The 22,476-nt window shown below is 36.5% G+C and overlaps 1 protein-coding gene across 1 annotated transcript in view; it reads left to right on the forward strand.

Annotated features, from left to right (window-relative positions):
- Positions 1 to 22,476, forward strand: part of SYNE1 (spectrin repeat containing nuclear envelope protein 1) — a 294,515-nt gene that overhangs the window by 118,418 nt on the left and 153,621 nt on the right. The window contains 18 exon segments of the mRNA XM_039568730.1: positions 1,081 to 1,268; positions 1,374 to 1,497; positions 2,561 to 2,727; positions 3,933 to 4,086; positions 4,375 to 5,003; positions 5,650 to 5,829; positions 7,252 to 7,402; positions 8,899 to 9,057; positions 10,026 to 10,208; positions 11,928 to 12,029; positions 13,516 to 13,719; positions 14,673 to 14,880; positions 15,580 to 15,692; positions 16,384 to 16,589; positions 17,620 to 17,775; positions 18,964 to 19,255; positions 19,956 to 20,128; positions 21,536 to 21,845. Coding sequence (XP_039424664.1) covers positions 1,081 to 1,268; positions 1,374 to 1,497; positions 2,561 to 2,727; positions 3,933 to 4,086; positions 4,375 to 5,003; positions 5,650 to 5,829; positions 7,252 to 7,402; positions 8,899 to 9,057; positions 10,026 to 10,208; positions 11,928 to 12,029; positions 13,516 to 13,719; positions 14,673 to 14,880; positions 15,580 to 15,692; positions 16,384 to 16,589; positions 17,620 to 17,775; positions 18,964 to 19,255; positions 19,956 to 20,128; positions 21,536 to 21,845 — 3,699 coding nt within the window.

A 22,476-nucleotide genomic window follows, 5' to 3' on the forward strand; every position in this document is an offset into this window, starting at 1 on the left:
TTCAAACTACAAATAATCCCATCTCAGGGAGTTTGGAGTAGTATATCTGTTTGTAAGTTCTGGTATGTTTTTTCAACAATAATCATAGCCTTTCTTTCTAAGAAAATACTACAAAAAATTTTAGTCGTATTGTTCTTGCAGTAAAATGCATATAATGTCTTCTGAACTTAGAGGTAACTGCTTGCAAAGGCTTTTTTCAAGGGGGACCTGACCTGTCTGCTTCAAAAAAAGCTTGATACTTAGTTGAGGAAAAATGTTTTGCATATGGGGAATTTATTTAGACAGCACTTGTAATCACCATTTTTATTGGCTTTTAAACATTATATAACAGCTAAGTATGCTATTAAAAGGTCTTGTTCTCTTTGGGGATCATGATGATTAAATATCTTGATCTGAAATTATCAGCAGCTTGTTCCTGTATAATTTGTATTTCCTCCTATATATGATTTCTTGTAATTACAGCCATTACTATTGTTGTTACTATTGCACACCTGTGAGTTGGAACTTTCGTGATTTTAAATCTGTTTCATTTTGTGCTTTTCTAACTCACTGCACTACATTTCAATCATTTTCATATGGACAAGTTTCCCAGCTTTCTAGAAACAGCAACACTGGAAAATGTAATTAACATTTCCCTACTCCCGTGTCATGACATTGGCTGCAAGTCTGGTAGTCCTTACCTGTTGGAGTAAGGTTTTGAGTTTACTCTATATATTTATATATAATAGCAACTCTTAGACAGACCTTAGGGAATCTTGAGCTTTTTCCTGAATTTGGAGCTTTGCCCTGCATTCATGATGCAGTGTTGCATGCCCATTCAGAAGATCTGACTCCTTTGTTTTTCTTTAGCACTGTTCCTAGGAAAGTCTTTTGCCACTACAGGCTAATTCATTGATATGCTTGGAACACGTGTACCGAGGGTGGACCTGAGCAATATCTAAGCTATGAAGTGACTCCATGATCTGATGGATGTAGCATTGCTTCAAACTTATGAGTAGAACTACAGAATTTTTCCCACCATTGTTACCATAACTCTATTGTTCATGCATGTGACTTCTCTTTCTTTTACGTGTTCACTAGGACCTTTGTCATACTGTGGAAAAACTGAGCAACGCTCTGGCCTCTCTCTCAGCCAGTGTCCGAAAGGTGGGCAACAAAGAAAAAGCTGCTCAGGAGGTCACAGCATTACAGCAGAAATATGAAAAAGTGCTGGAAAGTGCTAAGGAGAAACAGAACTTATTAGAGACTCTTCTGGCTCAGTGGCAGAAGTGAGTAAACTCTCCCAGCTGTTGTGATGGACACAGAGACCTTCCTGTGCTCCGTGTGTGAGACTGAGAGGATGACTTGGTAACTCTAAGTTGTGATTTTGTTAGGCAGGAGAAGGAGCTGTCTGCCTTCCTGGCCTGGTTGGAGGGGTGTGAAGCTACAGCCAGGCCTTCAGAGCAGTATGTTTCTGCTGATAGAGTTAAGCTGGAAGGTGAACTGCAGGCACTGCAGGTATGTTTCAACTGACATATGGTCCCCCTACATTTCCTGGCGTATTTCTGTGTCTTTTAAAGGAAGGAATTGCTTAGCTATAGTCTGACAAGTCAATTGATTCTGGGCTTTGGAAATCTCCTAGGAAGTATTACATTATCACTTGCTATTTCTCAATTACTTTACTCTTCCTTTTAACTATAATATGCCAGCTTAAGGAAAAAGAAAAAGGTGCCTTGGTATATCCTATTATCTGCCAAGGAAGGACATGGGTCTGCTTGTTAGAAGATCCTTTCTCTAGAGAAATTCCTTTATTCAGCAATATTTCTTTTCTTTGTTTTGCATGTGAGGAAAGGTTCTCAGATGAAAAAATGCTCGAAAATTTTGAAATCACAATGAAAGTCTGCTTTCTGATTTTTTTTTTTCAAACACCAGACTTTCATCCTATTCTAAATTATGCCTTCCCTTGGAACTTTTGCCATTTCTTTTTAGATGAATATGAAGCAGTTGGCCAAATGTAACATCTTTTATACTTGCCTTGAAGCCAAGTTGTCCAAGTTGTCAGTTTTAAATATTACTGAAGAAAAGGAAAATTATTTGGGGGATTGGGGGTTTTTGTTGTTGTTGATTGTTTTTTTGTTTGGAGATTAGGTTTTTTTGTTGGTTGGTTGTTATTGGGGGGTTTTTTTTGGTTTTTTTTTTGTTTTTGTTTTGCTTTGTTTGGGCCAGTTTGCAACATTTCCTCACAATTCTCTTGCTGCACACAAAATATGTTGCAAAATGTGGTCTTCATTTTAGCCACTGCCATCATACAATAGAGCTGGATGGAAAGGTCACACTTTGTCCTAAAGGAGAAAAAAACCCCAACTTTGATGAATCCCTTCTGAACTTCTATTGCAGATTTAGCTGTCTGAGAGATGTTGAGTACCTGCTTGTCCTAATAGGCCTCCAAGGATTTGACTGCTCACTCACTTGTCTTGAAGTGCCGTACTGGAAATCTGTAGCTGGTTTTTTTATTAGTTTTTGTTATTTTGCGTAATATGGTGCAATGCTTAATCTATTTTACATTCTTTTGTTATCCCAGGATTTGCGAGCTGATATTGAGTCCCATGCTTCAGTCTATCAGAGCCTTTCACAGTTAAATGAGTCACTATTTCCAACAGCTTCCAAGCAGTGTGTGAAAACAATAAAAGAAAAATTTGAAGAGCTGGATGAGAGGTGGAAAGCTTTACCACAAATTGTTGATCAAAGGTTTGTGTTTCAGAGTGTTTTTTGCGTGTTAAAGTAACCGATATCCAGATAAGGAAGCCCAATCCCAAAACATATTTTTTACAGTATTACCATTGGGAAAACAAAGGTTTAAAATCAATACCAATCCCTGAGCTCCCAGGAATGGGGGGAGGAGAATCCCACAGATTTATGATGCTGTCTTTTCCCCAATTTTTTTTGGTAGAAGAGTCAGTTTCAAGGAGTGTGGGGCAGGAAACGAAGGCAATTTTGCATTTCCTCAGTTACAATTTCCCAAGTAAATTCTGAAATCTCTAATAATCTGCTCTTGTTTTTTTTCAGTTACGTGCTTTACCTTGTGCGAAGCCACACTATTGTATTTTTAAAATCCCTTTGAAATTCTAATTTGCCATAAATACTATAAATGCTCAATTTTTAGGCTGCTGGTTCATGTAAAGCTCAGAAAAACTGTCTCCTTTATTTCAAACTGTATGTTATAATAAATTTAGATTTCGATTCTTTCCATGGAGAACACACGTATTTTACTATTTGTAATGTAGCTTGAATCATAGATCTTGATCAATGACATAATCTTCTAGGTGCTTTATCAATATGATTGTTTTACTATATAATGATCTTCTGCAGGTTGAAATTTAGGTATAGAAATTTCTAAGGGAAATGGGAAGGTAAATGACAAGGTCTTTTTTAAGGTCAGGTTTAGTCTTGGTCCTTAGGTACTTAATTCTGCTGAGTACTCCTCTGGACACATTGTCCCTTTGAATTGTGTTCCTCTGATCAGACTTACCCTTGCTTACTTCAGTGGAAGTTGAGCATGAAATTCCTCACTCCCTGCCTAAATTCATGAGACTCTCACCTTGATTCAGTGTTTCAGATGATAGGGCAAACAGAATAGCTGTGACTGAAAATTAAAGTTTAGCTTCCATCAATAACATTCTCTTTGCTGGGATTACACCCATAAAGAAAATTTGAAGAACATACCTTGGTTGTTTGGGGTACCTCTAACAGCTGATATAAATAAAAGAGTGGAAACAGGAAAGATCCAAAGGTGCTTTCAAATGTTACGTTATCCCCCAGAATTAAGAAATTAATATGGCAAAATAAAGCAGTATTTCCTAATTTCCTTGCATCTGGCATGATTTTTAATGCTGACCAACCAGGGTTTGGTTATGGGAAGTGATTAAATTGCATCAAGTACTTTCATTCTATAGGATCAACTTCCTTCAATCACTTGTTGCTGAGCATGGGCAGTTTGATGAGCTCCTGCTCAGGTTTTCAGACTGGATTAAGCAATTTCTTGCTGAACTACAAGCCACTTCAGAGATAAACACAGCTGATCAACAACTAGCTGCATCTCACAATAAGGTAAACTTTTGGATGTAAATATTAAAGATGAAGAAATTGTACAGTGCATTTGGCTAAATGCTCATCTAGAACTAGCAAGTAATTTATTTGTTTGAAAACCAATATGCTGTTGCAGTCACATACAGTCTTCTGTTATTTTACAAGTTTAAAGTAAAATTGTAACACTGAACTATTCCTACTGAAAACCCCTCAGCAGTACTTGTTTCACTCGTAAGTTCAGTACTAAAATATTTCTTGAGCTCTTGATTTGAAGAAGAAACTCAGCTCTATTTTCTTTCTTTCCCATAGAACCACTCAATGGAAGTTGAAAGTAAGAAACAGGAGTTACAAAGTCTGAAGGAATATGTAGAGAAATTGGGTTCTTTCAGCAGCCCAGAGGACCAGCAGACGTTGCAGGGAAAGACTGAAGATTGCTTTCAGATTTTCCAGGAGGCAAGTCAAATAACTAGCCAAAGACAGAATGCCTTGGAGCAGTTGCGAGTATTCCTGGAGCTCCACAGTGCTGCATCAGGAGTGCTCCACCAGCTGAGGCAGACAGTGGAGAAAACAGGAAATATGGATAAAGCTAAATCTGAATTACTGGAGAAGGAACTCAGTGGTGTTATTAAGGATCTTAACAAGCTGGAATCTGATGCTTTCAGTTTGGATGGTTCCCTTACTAAGGCTCAATATCATCTGAAATATAGCACTTCTGGGCAGAGGACCTCCTGCAGGGCTATGGTGGATAACCTGGGTGTGGAACTGGAGGCAGTTCAAAACCTGTTGGGAACCAAGCAAAGTGAGGCAGAAGCTCTTGGAGCCTTGCAAAGATCTTTCATGGAGCATAAAGAGCAGTTACTGAAGAGCATTGAAGATACTGAGGAAAAGGCTGACAAAGAGGGCCTGAAGGAGACAACACTACAAGCCCTCCAGCAAAGGTAGAAACAATGGCACCTTTACACTTGATTGCAATCTCTAGACCTTTCATGGTTCATTGGAGGCATGTGTGTGTTTTCTACCTGGGTACTTTATTTTTTGCCAAGCATATGTATCTACTTAATAAAATTGTCTAAGTGAACTATTTGGTTGCACAAAACACTTAAGTCTCGCTAATCTTCTGTATTGAAAGAACAGTCATGAAAGTCGATGTCTCAAAAATACATTTTGTCCAAATGAATCTTAAGATCCAAACAGCTATTAGAAGCCCCATCTAACATAACTATCTCAATCCTATTTTGGGATATGTACAAACTGAAGATGGGATGATGGAATTAAAAACACTTACTGTAATAAACTATTAATCTAAATATCTGAGTGGATTTCTAGGTGACTGTTTGAGGGGAAGGTGTATATATATATCTCTATATGATTGTATAGCAGTATATGTATCAAAAAATCACATTCTGGGCCCAGTTCTAGTAGAAAAAAAAAAACCAAATAATGCTTTATTGTAGGAAATATTAGAAAAAGAGAATTTTATGCACAGTAACACTAAAAATAAATATTTCATTCTTTCTTTCTCTCTTCTCTTACAAAAAAAAAAGTGAAGATGAGTAAATTTGAAACCTGTCTTTTAACTTGCAGATTGAGGATCTTTAACCAGTTAGATGAAGAATTGAATTCTCACCAGCATGAACTCCAATGGCTCATGGACAAAGCAAAACAAATAGCTCAAAAAGATATCACACTTGCTCCTGAGACTGACAAAGAGATCAGTCGCTTAGAATCTCTGTGGAAGGATACCAAGAAAGCTATACATGAGAAGTAAGTAGATCTTTAGCTGAAGATAAGAAAGGAGAAGATGGGGAAAGAGACACAGTTATTACATGTAATATCTTCTTGCTATGTTAGTTGCAATGAAAAACAGGGCTTGAAGGTTAAATACTGAGTAGAAGAAAAAACCACATTGTTAACAAGAATATTTGTACCAGTTGTACTTATACTATTAATAAAGCCACAGATAGGTCCTACAGTACTGATAGATACACTTTCTATTACATACATGCTATATTGCATGTTATTGTTTACTCTCTGGAAGATAAGAAATGTCCACTGCATTTTCACTATCACTCTAGCTGGCACCTATTCTCCTTCTAGCACGTTTTCATTCTCTATTGGATGTGTGTTTCTGACAATTCTATATTTAGTGGTCCTAAATAATTTTTAGATTTCTGTCTGCCCAAGGGAACAGTCTCATAATAATCATCAGTGTATAACCAGTTACACTAATTGTGTATGATACATGATCAGATGATCAGTTTTATCAATGAACGTTGATAACAAAAGAAGCTAAAGAAACTAGAGAAAGTTTTATCATACCCATTTCTTTGTCTTAACTGCTTCACAATCATCTTTAAGGAGAACTATTAGTGTTTTCTCTCTCATATAGACCCAACTTTAGACCCTCCTGAACCTGCTTATTTTGGAGAGCTCTTTGGAGCATTCAGAGAAGGGCCAGCTCCTAAAACAGTTACTCCTCCTTCTTGACAATGTGATGTTTGCCAAAATCCTTTCATTGAAAAACACTGTTTTACAACTAAGCATATCCAAAGTATTAGTTTTGCTTCTCTCTCTTCAGTATAAACACCGGGAATGGATTGAATAGGTTTTTTCCTTGGTCCATTGCCTGAGCATAAATAAGCTTTCCTGGAGAGAGAGTGGGGGAAAAAAAAAGCGCAGGTTAATTTAGTCTCAGTAGAAGGGAGGTAAGTTGAATATAATGTTTTAGTCCCAAAAGCATGCATCTGACAATTGGAGGACAAAATAAACAGACCTTAGCGTGCATTGCTTTAGTCTTTATTTCTGCTTCTTTTTACCCAAAAAATACTCCATGTTAAAGAAAAAAGTTTTTTTAAAAAATGAACTGTGATGTGCTTTCCAGTCAAAAAGATGCTAAACTTGGGAACTGAGATGCTTGAATTCCAGTTTCAGTCTTTCTTCTCCTGAAGTCAGTTGCTTTGGTATCTGATACATATGAGATGGCAATTCACATACTGTCTCTTCAGTGAGATGTTTTGTGGTGGACCTACAGTGATTCCTAAAACCAAAATATTCATATTTCCTTGGCTGTCCTATTCCTGTTTCGTACTACATCCTGGTTTTCCTAAGGTGAATTGCTGTGTCACATTCTCTATCCGTCAGAAACATGACAGCAAGTGGTACTAACACAGCTTTTTCATATTACAGAAAGGAGCAGTCTTGCGTTCTTATTGATCTGATGAAGGAATATCAGAGCTTGAAGTCAACAGTAATGAAAGTCATAGATAGTGCTAACAGCACCTCTGTGACCAAATCCATTTGGAAGGATCGTGAAGATATCAGGCGAACGTTATCGAAGGTAATGACATATATTTTCCTTTGAGGAATACAAATTAGTTTTGAATTGGATGGATTTTTTTTTTGTTTGAAAGGTGTCCTTGAGCTGTGTTTAAAGTTCCTTGAATTTCTGTCAAATCTTGTCACACTGACCTTCAGGGTTTAAACTGTACTGATTCTCATGAGGAAAGAATATAGTCCTTTCTTGTATTTTGATGAAATCTATTAAACTGTTGTTGCTACTTATAACTTTAATTGAAATGCAGATTGTTAATATATGGAAAGCATAACTGGAAAACAGTGGAAAGCTCTTTATATAAAATACATTGAGAATATATTCCTATCATAGTATGAAAGGATAGTTCTAGTCAACATACTTCATTGTTTTTCCATATTGGGTAAATTTTGGAATAGATAAAAGGCCACAAAAGAACATGAATTGCACACATTTTGGATGTGCATTATCTCTTTCCCTAAGAGGACTTCTTCCATGGTGTATAATGTTGATACTGGCCATTGATCAGAGATATGGTATTTGGATCCCGACATTCCATTCATTTCACTGGACTGTACTTCAAAAATTCTAAATTCTGCTGTCCATCAGCCTGTAAGGATACACAGTTCTGAGTGAAATTCTTTCTGTTGTTTTTGGAGTTTAATTTAATTTGGAAGCCTGTTGAGCTCTTGATTCAAAAACTTTCAGTCAGATCTGTATAAACCTTATTCTAAACTGTGTGTATTTATGGCCTCTTTCACACCTTAAAAGAACAAAAAGCCGGAACAGAGCTTACCAGTCTAACAAAGAATTTCATGTAACTTCCACATGATTCCTTTGAGACTTGGGCTGTGGAGAATTCCCTGCTGCAGCAGTGGCCACATCTAGGCCTGAAGAAGTTGGAGTGCAATAAATGTTTTGGCCATACTGCATCCAGCTTAGTAGCTTATTGTTAGTACTGCTCTCTCATACTTGCTGTAGAAAAAACTGTGATCCTTCCTCAGCACGTTGTCACCTTTTCAGTGACAGTGTTTTAAAGATTTCCCCATGCCTAGGGTTGCAAACTTAGTAACCCTGAAGATTTTGTCTAGTTCCTTTCAGAACAGATCTTTACTTTTGTTTTCCAGAGTATCTAATAGTGAGGGGCTTTTAATTCTAAATTTTGTTAGCAACACCTTCTGTTTACCCTGCTATAACTCCTGAAGTGATTATTCAATGATGAAGAATGAAAAGGCAAATAAAAAAAATAAAATTCCTTTAAGTCTAGAAAATACCTGGGTACCAAGTGACAGGAATTCAGAATTTGTTACTGCCACTTGTGTTTTATTTATGAGAACAATCATCCTATTTGATTATGTTCATGAGAAAATCATATTGTTGCTTTGTATTTTGTGGAATAGTTAAATGTTAGGTATGAGCATTATCCCATTCATAACACAGGGCTAGGGATGGATACCTGGAGAACTGGATTTTTCTTTCTTTCTTTAAGGCTTCATTAAACAAGCAAATATTTATATCCACAGCATGAGGCTGCCAGGAATGATCTGAGTGATAAACAAAAAGACCTGGATACTTTCACTAATAAAGGAAAACATTTATTAGCAGAACTGAAAAGAGTGCATAACTGTGACTCCACTGCACTGAAAACAGATATGAACTCCACGGTGGACAAATGGCTAGATGTAAGAATCTGGTTTATATGCCAAATACAGTCTTGAAGTTTGGTTAAGCTTATAATATTTCTATTTTCTTAGGATCTTAGAGTACAGTTGTTTAGTAAAGTTTACTTTGAAGTATAACTCAAAGGCTTAGAGGGATGTGGCATCCACTGCATGCACAAAGTTGTGACATCAATTTGATAGATTTTAAATGATGTCTCACAGCAGTGTATGAATGCTACTACTGTAAATTTGCTCACTGCACAGTTCTAAGCATAAAGTTGGGTTGGATTCACACCTAATGCATACCAGCAATACTTTGTTAATCAGACTAATAAGTTAGGCAATAAATTACATTACACTAAACCACAAAAGATATGAATATGTTGAGAAAGACATCACTATAGGACAGAAATATAACATAAAAGCTAGTTACAGAATCACAGATTGGTTTGGGTTGGAAGGGACCTTAAAGATCTTCTGGTTCCAACCCCCCTGCCATGGGCAGGGACACCTTTCACTAGATCAAGTTGCTCAAAGCCCCATTCAAGCTGGCCTTGAACATTTCCACGGACGGGGCATCTACAATGGCTCTGGACAATCAGTTCCAGTGTCTCACCACACTCACAGTAAAGAATTTCTACCTCATATTTTACATTTACACATTTATACTGCTTTAGTAGCAAATTCCTACATTATGTAAGAAAGATACATGTAAGTTTTTTTGAAAGATAAAGTTTATTTGAACAAAAGCTTTCCCAGTAAAAAGTGTATGAATATTTAGAAAAAGACACATAAGATTTTTGTTTTATGATCTGGGTAATTAAATTGATCTTAGAATTCAGAATTCGGAACTTAAAACTAAATCTAAGAAAATTATTTACCCAAGCTTGCTAATTATTTTTTATGCACTTGCCTTAAAACTGTCTGCAAAATAGAGAAGTCTAAAATTAATTTGTGAATGGTATTGATACATTCTTCTTTCCTAAAAGGTGTCCGAAAGAATTGATGATAACATTGACCGACTGAGTGTAAGCGTGTCTCTGTGGGATGACATCCTGAGAACTGGAGATGAATTAGATGGATGGTGTAATAAGTGCATTTCTCAACTGAATGAAGGCATCAGCAACTTCAGTAACAGTCAGAGAATGGAGGTCCTCCTGAAAGACTTCCAGGTTCTTACCCATAAGTCAGTAATAAAAATGTTCTGGACCAAAATGTCAAGTGATGTCCAGCCCAGAGAGAAGGCTGTGCTGTTGTCTGTGTCCTCTGTTCAAGTGGTGGTACCCTAACCCAACAGCTAGCTGAGAGCATTCCTGTCCTTTTTATTTTAAGGTGTTTGCTTCTGACAGAAACAAGAATGGCACATCTTACTAAATCTAAGCTCCACAGTTATTTTGGCCCTAGCAGTTATATTTGGTTCTAGACTGAATTCTGTTCCAGTAAAAACTAATGGAAATTTTAGACAACTTCAGCTGCAGTTTAGGAAAAAAATGAGTAGTTTCTAAAACCTCATCCAGGAAAGTAGATTCTTCAGACAATAAAACGATATGGTGGACTGGAAGGTGAATTTTATTTCAGTTAGATGATGACTTTCTTCTCTGGATAGTGTTAAACTCTTTTAGAAATCTAGCCAGTTTTCAGGATACATTCTGCCTCTATTAGCTTAAAATATATATCAGATCAATCACAGACTGAGCCATATTCTACTTCATTTGAAATAAATTACCTGTTTAAGAAGAGGCACAGTGAACTTAATCAAGTATTATGATAGATTATAAAACAATAAATCATTATTTTGCTCAGCGTAAGCGCTATTGAATGCCTTATGTAGCAATCAGACCACCTAAATTCATTGCTGTTAAAACTGATTTGGAGTAAAAGCAGACAGTACCCAAAACACAGATGTACTTAACATGCAGGAGTGCCAGAGTAGCAGATGTGAGCACTGTGTGCCCATTTACAGTCACAGAATGTATAGTCCATAATACTTTTTTTTGCACTTTGTTTTGCAAAGGCAAGAGGAAGAGCAGTTCAGTGCCAGCAGGATCCTGCCCTTTCAGCAATCAGAAACAGATGAGCATGGACAGAAACAATCAGTGTACCTCTTCTGCCCAAATCAGTGGTCACTTTCTTGACCGGCTACCTAATATTATATCCTCCCTAGCACAAAATACCCCCAAGTATTCTTCTGGGCATTTAGGGCAGATGTTAATTTCGGCAATTTAATCCTGCAGTCCACTGTTCAGTCTTTTAATTGGAATGATCTGCTTGAAATTTTTAGAAAGGAAGTTGTGGGCAACAGGATACTGATATTTCAAAACTCCAAATTATGATTTTTCACTTTCACTTTGGTACTATTTTTTTAATAAGTAGATATTTATTTATAACTTGGATCTATAAATACAAGGTCCAGATATGTCAGTGCATATATATCAGTATTTTTTAATCCGTTTTGAGGTTAAAATCTATTTCTGTGTCTAATTTTTTATCAAGACCTCACTTGCTTGAAATAAAAATCAGAGACCACGTGTAATATAGTCTGCATGCCTTTAAGTGGAACCTAACACCCCCAGTAGATACTTCCAGTCGAATAAACAATGACATTTTCATCTTTATTTTTCCAGTTTTAACAAACTAAAACTTTTAGAGCATTTTAAATGCTGATAATGTGTATGGTTATTTCAAAGGAGGGGAAAATTTCTCTGAACTAACAAGTAAAAAGAGATGGGAGATTTTTAGAGCACAAAATTAGTAGAACGGCAGTGTTTTCCCTCTGATTTCTAAACTGTGTTTTCATTTTCTTTCAATTTTGAAGCTGGTGGAGCATCCTTCTGAAAATCTAAAAGCTTCTTGTAGTTTGGTATGAAAGTCTGACCACATCTCTTTTACAGACTGAAGTCAAGGATAAAGAACTGAAGTTGGAGCAACTTAGTTCCAAAATCTCAGAACTCAAAGAACTGACCCATTGTCAAGAGCCTCCTGCGGATCTCCAGGTAAAATAAAGACATTGGTAATCACAGATTGTGCTCAAAAAACTAAGAAAACATTCCTCCTGAAATTTCTGTCTATCCTGCACTACCTTTTTCTTTCAAGGTGGCAGATACGGCATCATTATTTATATGTAGCATAACTATTCTTTGTTCATATTTCTCTAGGTAGCCTTGATTTTTTTTTTTTTGGTATAAACAGTATGCGATAAAGTAATTGAGCATTAGGATTGTAGAAGTATTTTTTAGTTAATCAAAATAGAAGAAATAGTTTATAATGTAACTGATGGGATATGAGACTACAGATACTCTCTGCACTGCACAACATTGAGCCACATCATACGTGAATGCATGCACAGTTTGTTTCCTTGAAAGGATTATAAGGCAGTAAAATATGTTCATTTGCTTTTTTAACCAAAAAGTATTCCTTGGTGAACTAGAATAAGGGCGCTGAACTAGCTCTTACAAGAAAAACAGAAAACAATGAACACAAAGGTGAGCTTTTAGCCTGATACTTATTCCTATGTTCTAGGGCAGTCACAAAACCAAAGTATGACTATTTTGCAGTTTGATTTCAAACAGAAATTGGTATTTGAGATTATTAACTTTCAACATCAGAAATTTAAAAAATAAGCTGACTTCTGCAATTTCCATGGGCAGGGAAATATCTTGATACATATCAGTTTTAATAGAAGTTAATGTAACACTCAAGCCTTGCCCACATTTTGGAACAGGCTGCCCAGGGACGTCATGGAGTCTCCCCATCTGGAGAAGGAAAAGACGCACCTGGACGTGTTTCTATGTCACCTGCTGTAGGTGACCCTGCCTTGGCAGGGAACTTGGACTAAGGAATCTACAGACATCCCTTCTAACCCAAAGGATTCTGTGAATCTGATTTATCCATAGTACCACATTATGACTGATTTGATGTACTTTTATTAGTGATATGTGCTCAGCTAACATCTACTGTTGGAATCCTGGGTTCAGAGGATTTCAATCATCTACTATAATTTTGCATATTGCTGTCTTCAAACAGGTTAATGGGCACGATTCTAGCTGATTTTTTGTACTGTCTTCAATTTTCACCTGCCTTACACTGAGATAATTGAAGCCTCAGTGCTCTTAAGGCTCATTCACCAATTGGTATTTCTTTTTATCAAGCTATTTGAGTGCAGGTCATGTTCTTTATATATGGCAAATTAGTAAAGGAAAAATACCAACTGTTCGATTTTTCAGAAGTGGATAATAACTGCAACAGTTTGCAGTCTGGCCTTTTATAAGTCAGCATCCCTTCTTTGGATTACTGTATATCTAAGACTGAATCCCAAATGGTTGACATTTTGTAGGTATGTAAGCATCTCCAGTTAAAGCTGTAAAGAGAGCAAAATTATCATTGTGTGCCACTTTCCTACTTTCCATTTTGCCAATAAGCATTTACCATACAAAACATTTTTATTATTCAATGCGTTAATAAGTAACATTTTGTTTTTAGTTTATAGAATCAGATTTGAGGCAGAAGTTGGAACATGCCAAAGAAATATCAGAGACAGCAAAAGAGACACTGAAAGATTTCAGTACTCAGAAGATGCAGTTACAGAAGCTGATAGGTCAGATGACAGACTGGCTAACTCAAATGGAAGAGACGCTTTTAAGCTGTGCACGTAACCTGGATCCTGAATCTCTAAATAAACTAAAGGTCAGTGCTGAAGAAAATTAATATACTTTTCCTTATGCAGTGATCTTTGGGATTTTTTTTCTGAGCTTTACGCTTAATTTTCCTTTGATAAAAACTGCATATATCCTGCACAGCTGCTAAAATATTAGCAAATAATACAGTGATAGTTTTTAGGAAGTTGCACCAATGAAAAAAAGTTCTGATTTATTAACTTTATACAAATCTTTTAGAAAATATTAATGAATAACACGGTCTTTGTTGTTCCAAGAACTGGTTTTGTTACATTGAACTCCTTGGTCATTACTCCAGTATGTTTGCAAGTGCATTGACTCCCTTGCAATAAGGTATGAACTCATAATTCACCACAGTAAAAGACACTGGTCCAAACTCAGTTGTGATACAAACTTCTACCTCAGAAGTCCTCCTCAGTCCTCATATATAGCAATTCTTTTTTCTACATCTAAGTGCTCTCTTGACTGCATGCAGTTAAGCACATCATAACATGACAAACCACATGGAGATATTTGACTGTGAGCACAGTTAATATTGATATAATAGCCAATTAACATTCAGTTTTCAGAAAACATTTTTCTCAAGTTGTATGTAAAGTCCCGCTTATTCAGAAGTCCTGCCAAATACCAGTGTCATACTGCATCCCACATGTACCTTCAGACTTTGCTGAGAATACCTATTTCTATTCAATATGCCTTGAAATTTATTTATTTCTAGTAGAGTAATAAATCATGAGAAGCAGCACTTTTCACAGTTCTGCAATGGCTCTTTAGTTTCAAGGAGTCATCTCACTTGGAAGTTTAAGGAAACATGATCCAGAGCCTCTTTCCTTCATTGTGTCTGGGCTGACTTATAGGGCACAGGAGGAAAGAACATATAGGTGGAGTAGGGAATGCTTGAGAAAAAGACAGTTCTTTTGTTTCTTTATAACTATCTTATTTGTGCTGTAACTTTATTTTCAGGAAACACAAAAGGACCTTCAGCTTCAGCAAAGCAGCATTGACTCAACCTGTGAGACCCTCAACAGCCTCTGTCGCAAATACCCTTCGGTAGAGCTGGAAGCTCTTGGTGGCACTGTCACTTTGTTAATAAAGAAGTACGAAGCTGTGAATCTGCTCTGTTCCAGAACTCAGGCCAGGATGCAAGAGTCCTTGGAAAAACATTTCCTCTGTGAGTCTTCCGGCTGGTTAATATGAGTGAGCTGTTATCCACAGCCGTGAGTCATTCTGGAGTCTGCCAGAGTTTCCAGTGATGTCACTTGCAATTACAACTTTGTTTTCATATGGAGCCTCTCAAAAAGTCCTGTTACCAAACGTTCATTGGATAACTGCTATGAAACAAAGCATTTTACATAAACACCATTGAAGTTTAACCATGTCATATGCATGAAAATGCACCTTTCCTCACTGTTAGTATTCACCTCTATTGCATAAATACACTTTGTGTATTTGCAATAAAGAGAGGTATATAACCAAATGGAGGTGTTTATAATGTAAAAGTACACATCTGAAGTATTTCCTGGGCTCCCTGGATAGTCAGTGGAGAAAAGTAAGCAACTTTTAATCTTATTTATTAAGATACTGGTCTAGGTTTTATTTAGCATAAAATTGGGACATAGCATAAACTGAAATTGACTGTCAAGGGCAGCCTAGTAAGACTGTTCAAAGTTGGATGTTTATAGTGGAAACATCTAATTTCTTGTGAAATTAATCCTACTCTCAAGATTATTGAAGACAATTAGACTTACTCTGTTACCTTTTACACACTGTTTCTGAAGGATAAAAGAATTGTTAAAACAGCTGTATAATATTGTGGATAATGCTGTATCTTAAAAAATATTCTCTTCTCTATACTTTTTTATTGAATAAGACTCTATGCAAGAATTCCAGGAATGGTTTTCTGGTGTGAAGGCTGCAGTAAAAGAATCATCTGACAGGTCTGGGGACAGCAAAGCCATAGAGGCAAAGCTACATGACTTGCAGGTATAGTGAAGAAATTTTAAAAAAACCCCAACCAGTGATTAGCAATTTAGTATAGGTAACCAATTATATATCTAAAATAATTTATAGATGCTAACACACTTGGTTTTGTTTTAAAAAAGGTAATATATGAATGGTTCAAGCCAGCAGTATGTACTCTAGAGGGAATACAGTGAAAACTGTGGTCCCTGTTCTGAGAGATCAGAATTTAATTTCTGGAAGGTTTATGTGTAACTATACTATTCTTGTTTCTGATTATTAATATTTTTTTTCCTTTTTGCTTTCTTTCTCTTCTTTTCATTTTCCTATTTTTAGAACACTTTTACTTATTCAACATTTCAGATTAATACTGCTTTGTCAAAGCTCGTAGATATATACTTTTGATGAGACAGAACATAAGTAGCAGACACCTGTTGTAAACAACCCTAATTCCTGAAATGTGTAACATCTTCAAGAGATTATTAAACTGTTCAGAGAAAGCCATTGCTACCTTGGGATCAAATAAGAAAATTGAGTGCTGTGAATTGTGGCACCACTTAGTAAAATTTTATTTGAACTATCTGCATAGAAATTTTTTCCATAGCTAGACATGGCTCTCATCTTATTGGAGAAATCTAGCCACTTGTCACAGAAATATTGCTTATCTTTAATTATCAAATCTTATGTGTTTAAACAATACTCTTTCATTGCACAGGGTGTGCTGGATTCTATTAGTGAAGGACAGAACAAATTAGATGCTGCCTGCAAGGAAGGAGAGAGTCTATATGGTTGTTTACCCAAACCAGTTGTGAGCCATATGCAGGAGCAAATAGCAAAGTCTAATCAGAACTTCCAGGAATTCCTCAACCAGTGTCTGAATGACAAGAAGGCCCTGGAAGCTTGTGCCTCACACCTGGGAAGGTGAGTAATACCAGCAGTCACAAACAGACTGCATGAAATTTTCTGGCTGCCAAAGTGCAAGGCAAAATTAATTCTTTCCGGTTGCTCTAGTCCTGTTTGCTTTTTTCTTTGGAAATATTTAGGAGAAATTGAAGTTCTCTGATAAAAACAAATCAACAGGTCTTTCTCCAAGGGTATTGATTTGGTTAAAGAATGAAAGGTCAGGATCATGTATGCAGAAGTTCTGCGTAGCTTGTGAAACTCCAAATCAGTTGGGATTCCAGTAATTTAAGTTCCATTTTCTGAATGGAAAATGTGTGATGAGTGTTTATTTCTGTCCTGGGGTTTGAAGATAGAATGCTTCTTACACAGCATGTGCCTGTTCTGTCCCATTCCAAATGGATATGTTTCCTAAGAAGCCAAGAAGGAAACACTCTTAAATTACTGCTTAGGGCTGGAATTTTGGGAGTTAAAATATTTTCAGATCTAACCAGATTCAAAACTGTTGCTAATGGAAAGCAAAGTTAGTGTGACAGCAATGGGTAAAACAGCAGGATGAGACAGTGTGCCTGCATGTAAGAAAAAGGTTTTCAAACTTAGGGTGAGAACTTGTTTTGGTGAGTTTTTAGCACTCAAGATTCCAGTTCTCTTCTGTAGTGGAAACTGAAAACACAACACTTCAGGTGTTCTACACATAAATGTTGACAAAAAGCCCACTTTTACCCATTGTTTGTTCTTAGACTAAATCATTATAAGAATTTGAAAAAAGCTTTCTTTCGGTCTGCTTTTATTGAATCTAGTAATAAATAAAAGTACTGTCACTTTAAATTTTGGAGGCCTCTGGTCGCCCTGTAGTTCCCATGATTTTGCTGAACATTTTTAGAGAGTTGCTGAATATTTTTAGACTAGTAGTCACTGTGGAATTATGTTTTGTGTACAACTCTTATTCTTGAAGCACGAAATTGATACCCAGTCTTGTGGATATTAACTTCTTCCAACTTTACTCCATTTGAGAAGTATTTTTTTAAGGGAGTATTTATCTGCTCCGTAGCTTTGAAGATCAGTACAAGAAGCTTTCCCTGTGGATGCATGACATGGAAGAAAGAATAAGCACAGAAGCATTAGGAGAGAACAAACAGCTTATTTCTGAGAAGAAAAAGGAGGTGCAAAAAGTGGAAAAGTTCCTGGAAGAGTTGCTGAATTCAAGGTATATTGAAAATACATTTTCTAAAATTCTCTCTTTTTTTGCTCTACTAGGGCAGAAGTAAAATTAAACTTTATTGGGGTAAAGTGTGTTTTTGAAAGCTAGAGGAAAGTATTGGAAAATACTCTGTGAAAAGAGGCTGAATCCAGATGCTTCCATTTCTAATGAATTTCAATCAACTCCAGTATCTGGTAATGATAAATTTCTTATGATTAAAAACTTATCATACTTCATTAATTAATGCAAACTGAAAATATAATTTAGAAAATAAATGTTAAAAATCTTGCTTTTAAAAGCAATAGTGAAAATTATATTTATCATTATAGCCATTTTAGAATTTTCTTTCTGTCCTGTAACATTCACATCCAACCAGATTAGCAGAATCCTCTGTCCCATGAAGCTTGCTTTATAAAAGAGCTCAAAAGGCACCCACATTAGCTGTAAAATCTTTCTAAAATTCAGACTTAGCCAGTAGATGGTGAAGTAATTGCCAGTGTGAGTATGCACTTTTTTTTCAAATTCTCTTTTTATTATAAGGTTGGTGAAGATAGAACAAAAATAGTAGTCAGTTGTCCAAGTCTGACAGCATCTTAAAAAGAAACACCCTCTCAGTCCCTATTGCGTTGAGACTGATGCAAGACGTTTTGGTCTGATGGAAATTCCCTGTACTCACCAGGTATCAGGTATCAGGAAGGGTGATCAAGTAAACTGAGATTAACTGGATATGACCCAGTTTTAATCTGTTTTACTGACCCTTGTACTGAACCCCAGAGGCATTGTCTAATCCTGGACAAATGACCTTTCCATCATGCCTTCCTACCTGTCCAAGACTACGAACTTCTTAGAAGCTTTGGCAGGTACAAAAGGGTAGTAGTTCGTACAGAAATGGAAAGTTTGACTGCTGAAAAGAAAATTAAGGTAGCTTTTAATTTAAGTGTTTAACACAAAGATTTCAGTGTGATCATTCTGAGCACCAAAATTCTGCAAGAAATGGTACTGCACACAAGAAAAGATATTAATTGATACACGCTGCTTATATTCTTTCAGTCTCTCCTAACTGATTTTTTCAGTTAACTGTGAACTCTTATCACTGGTGGAGTAGGTAATTATGTCAGCAGCCTTGATAACTTCTACCAGTGGCTGTAATACTATATGCTTTCTGAAACTTTTAGTCCCATTATTTTCTTTCAGGGAATCTTTTGATCAGCTGTCCCAAATGGCACAGACTTTAAATGAAGATGGCCATGGTGCAGGGAGGGAAGTGCGTCTGGCTTCTCAACATCTCACCAATTATCAAAATATGGTCAAAAGTGTCAAGGAGAAGCTGAGGACATGTCAGCTTGCACTCCAAGAGCATCTCACTTTTGAGGAGGCATTGCAGAGTATGTGGGCATGGGTGAAAGAGGTTCAAGATAAACTGACATCATCACAGAGCACTCTTGGAAGCAAAGCCACACTGGAAAGACGACTGACACAAATTCAGGTAAAGAAAGATACAACTAGATATTACACATCAAGATTAATATTGGATGTGGGCCACATCAGTGGGAAAGGTATATTTTTATAATTTATTATTTCTATGGTTATGAAGAAGAGGATCAGAATTTAAGGTGATCTTGACAAATTGGGATGGGAAGTAGAAAAAACAGGATGAAGTTTAATGGAAACAGGTGTCAGGTATTACATTTCATAAGGAATAATGAACTATGAAAATGTGTATTCAGGTCCCAGAAAGCTTTCTAATAGAGGGGAAGCCTTGGAATAATTGACAGAGAGAGAGACTGTGGTGTGTCTATCACAGGAGGTCTTCAGGAAGAGGTTAGATAAGCATCTAATAGGAAGGTTGTTAGGAGATCTGCCATGGGCTTTCCTGAGGTTTCTTATAGCTATGAGGTGCTGTCTTACTGTGCAGTGCTTGACCTACTCAGCATCTACTGCAATGTGAGCAGTATTTTAGCTTGACCAATGCAGTGAAAAACCTGTATAGCTGTGGAAAAAACTGCTAGAGCACTTGCACATAGCAAGGTACAGGCCCTTAGAAGAAAAAGTGTCTAGGAATTCATACTGGATATGATTGTTCAGGATGGATGAGCTCAGAGAACATGGTGTTCACTGTTGAAAGAATAACAGCTCTCACTTCTCATCAGGTTACAGTTGATATTTTGACCTGTTTTGCCCCACAGGAGATCCTCTTACTCAAAGGTGACGGTGAGGTTAAGCTGAACATGGCCATTGGCAAAGGAGAACAAGCACTTAAAAGCAGCAATGAGGAAGGACAAAAAGTAATACAAACTGAGCTGCAGACGCTGAAGGATGTATGGAACGACATCATCAGTACCTCAGTGAGCTGGCAGAGGTAAGAATCCCTGGAAAACACAGGTCAGACCCTGCCATCTTTGCTTACAGAGAGTGCTACCTTACAGCATGTAGAAGTACATTCATTCATTACTGGTGTGTGGGGGGAAATTTGCACTGTCAGAGACAACCAAAATTGCCTGGAAAAAACACACACTTCTTTAAGAAAAAGATGAGTGGACCCTATCAGATGAATCAAATTTCATATGAAATGGTACTTCACATTGATTTAAAAATTAATATAAATCATGCAAATTTATACAGAGAAAAATCTAGAAAGCGCTTTCTGAGTTTTTGAGCCTGTACTTGGGCAGGACCAAGAATGTGACACAATGTGACAGATATTTGTCCACCTTTTCCATACATAAACCAGGGAAGGTTTCTCAATTCTGTTTTTCATTATGTTTTTAATTAAAAAAAAATCCTAATATCAACTCCAAATAATCTTTCTTGCATATTAAGCTGATTTCATCTCATCTTAACCTGTGTAGAAATGGAAAGTTTTTCTTATTGACTGTGTGAGATAATTTTATATATCTGAAGGCCTCCATCTCCTCTGTTCTGGACAGACTGTTGTTTCTCAATTTCTCTGTGGCAATACTTTCTGGGCCTCTATCACACCTGTTTCTTATTCAATAGATTGAAAACTATCACTAGTTTGTCTATGTTTTTCTTAACATATAGTAACTGAAAGTGGTGCCACTTTCTTAGTTGCACCAAAATCGTAATAGAATTGTATGTAGAAGATGATAATGGGCTGTCTTTACGATGTTGCTCAAATTTCACCCGATTGTTATCATAAAATACTGTTTAGATTAGGTTAGACCATGGTATTTTGAGTGAAATCCTTACCACACCCTTATCTATCTCTAAGTCCAGTGAAATGAGAATTACATTCCTCAACTTAAATCCCAGAGAAGTATGGTGATCTACTAGGAAGAGCAATATATAACAGAAGGGAATACTTCTTATAAATTGTAAATGAGACTATAAGTAATGGATTTGTTCTTTCAAAACTTGCCAGAATATCTCTTAATTGACAGTAATTTCATAGGCTGCTGCATATTTTATTACTCTGATGGTAACTCCAGTAATGTTCCATATTTTACTTTGCTGAACACTGAAATGTGCTTTTCATTAGTCTGAGACAGATTGCTCATGTAACCTGTAATAGGGGAGCAGCTACGTTGGTTGTACAAAGTGGCCCAAAAGCCACAAGAATTCTAAAATAACTTGGATGCAAGTTGATATAGAAAACAAAAGCAAGATGGAGAATAAAAGTATATTCTAAATCTATTGTGCATGGCTACAGACAATATAACAATTAAGGAATAAGCAGCCTTTTTTTTCCCCAAACTGTTCAAAAGCTCTCAAGCTCTCATCTGCACTTTGTTTCTTTTAATGTAAGCTGCCTAGATTCTGTCATTAGCCAGTGGAATGACTATCTGGAAAGAAAAAACCAGCTGGAACAGTGGTTAGAGAATGTGGATCACAAAGTAGAACAGCCTTTAGAACCACAGATTGGTCTGAAGGAGAAGTTTGCTCAGCTGGACCATTTCCAGGCTATTGTTTCTGAGACAGAGGATCACTCGGGTGATTTACAGCAACTCATTGAAAAAGCTGTGGAACTATATGAAAAAACAGGGGATGATTCCTTTGGAGATGCAGCTCAAGAAGAACTAAAAACACAGTTCAATGACATCACAACTGTAGCCAAGGTAAGATAAAGATCTCCATTTCAGGTAAGTAAAATGTTTAGACATTTGTATATATAGCTAAAAATTTCTGATTTTTGTATTTTTTAGTAACTAAAGGATTGACTGTGAATAATCTTGCCTCTGGTATAGTTGAGTCTAATAAAAAAAACTGAATATAGTTTACTAAAATATAATGGAATGCAAAAATGGTATTGGGAGTTGAAACTGGCATGGTTTTTGGAAAGTGAAGGCCATATATTTTGTTCCTAGTTTCTTATATACAACAGTATTCCTGATATTCTGACATATTTATTTTCAACTAATTCTTTTTCATTCATTCCTAGCATTTTTTTTATTTTTTTCTTTGCCTAGAAAGGGAAGAATAAAATGGCTCTCTGAGCAGGAAACATATTGTCAGAAAGAGAAATCCTATTGTCAAAAAGATATATGCCCATATTTTGTGGTGTTTCAAGGCACTAAGCACTGCACATGCTATACAGGCATTCTCTTTGGTTTCTAAGGAAAGATATGTGAGCTGACTGAGACCTTCTGCCAGCCAGAAGATGGGAGTGCAACACCTTGCCTCCCCTTGTACTGGTGCTGTATTTTGGTGTGAGCAATGTACACAGGGATGCATGGTTTCCTTTCCTGG

Source organism: Corvus cornix, chromosome 3, assembly GCF_000738735.6.
Source record: "Corvus cornix cornix isolate S_Up_H32 chromosome 3, ASM73873v5, whole genome shotgun sequence".
Taxonomy (NCBI): domain Eukaryota; kingdom Metazoa; phylum Chordata; class Aves; order Passeriformes; family Corvidae; genus Corvus; species Corvus cornix.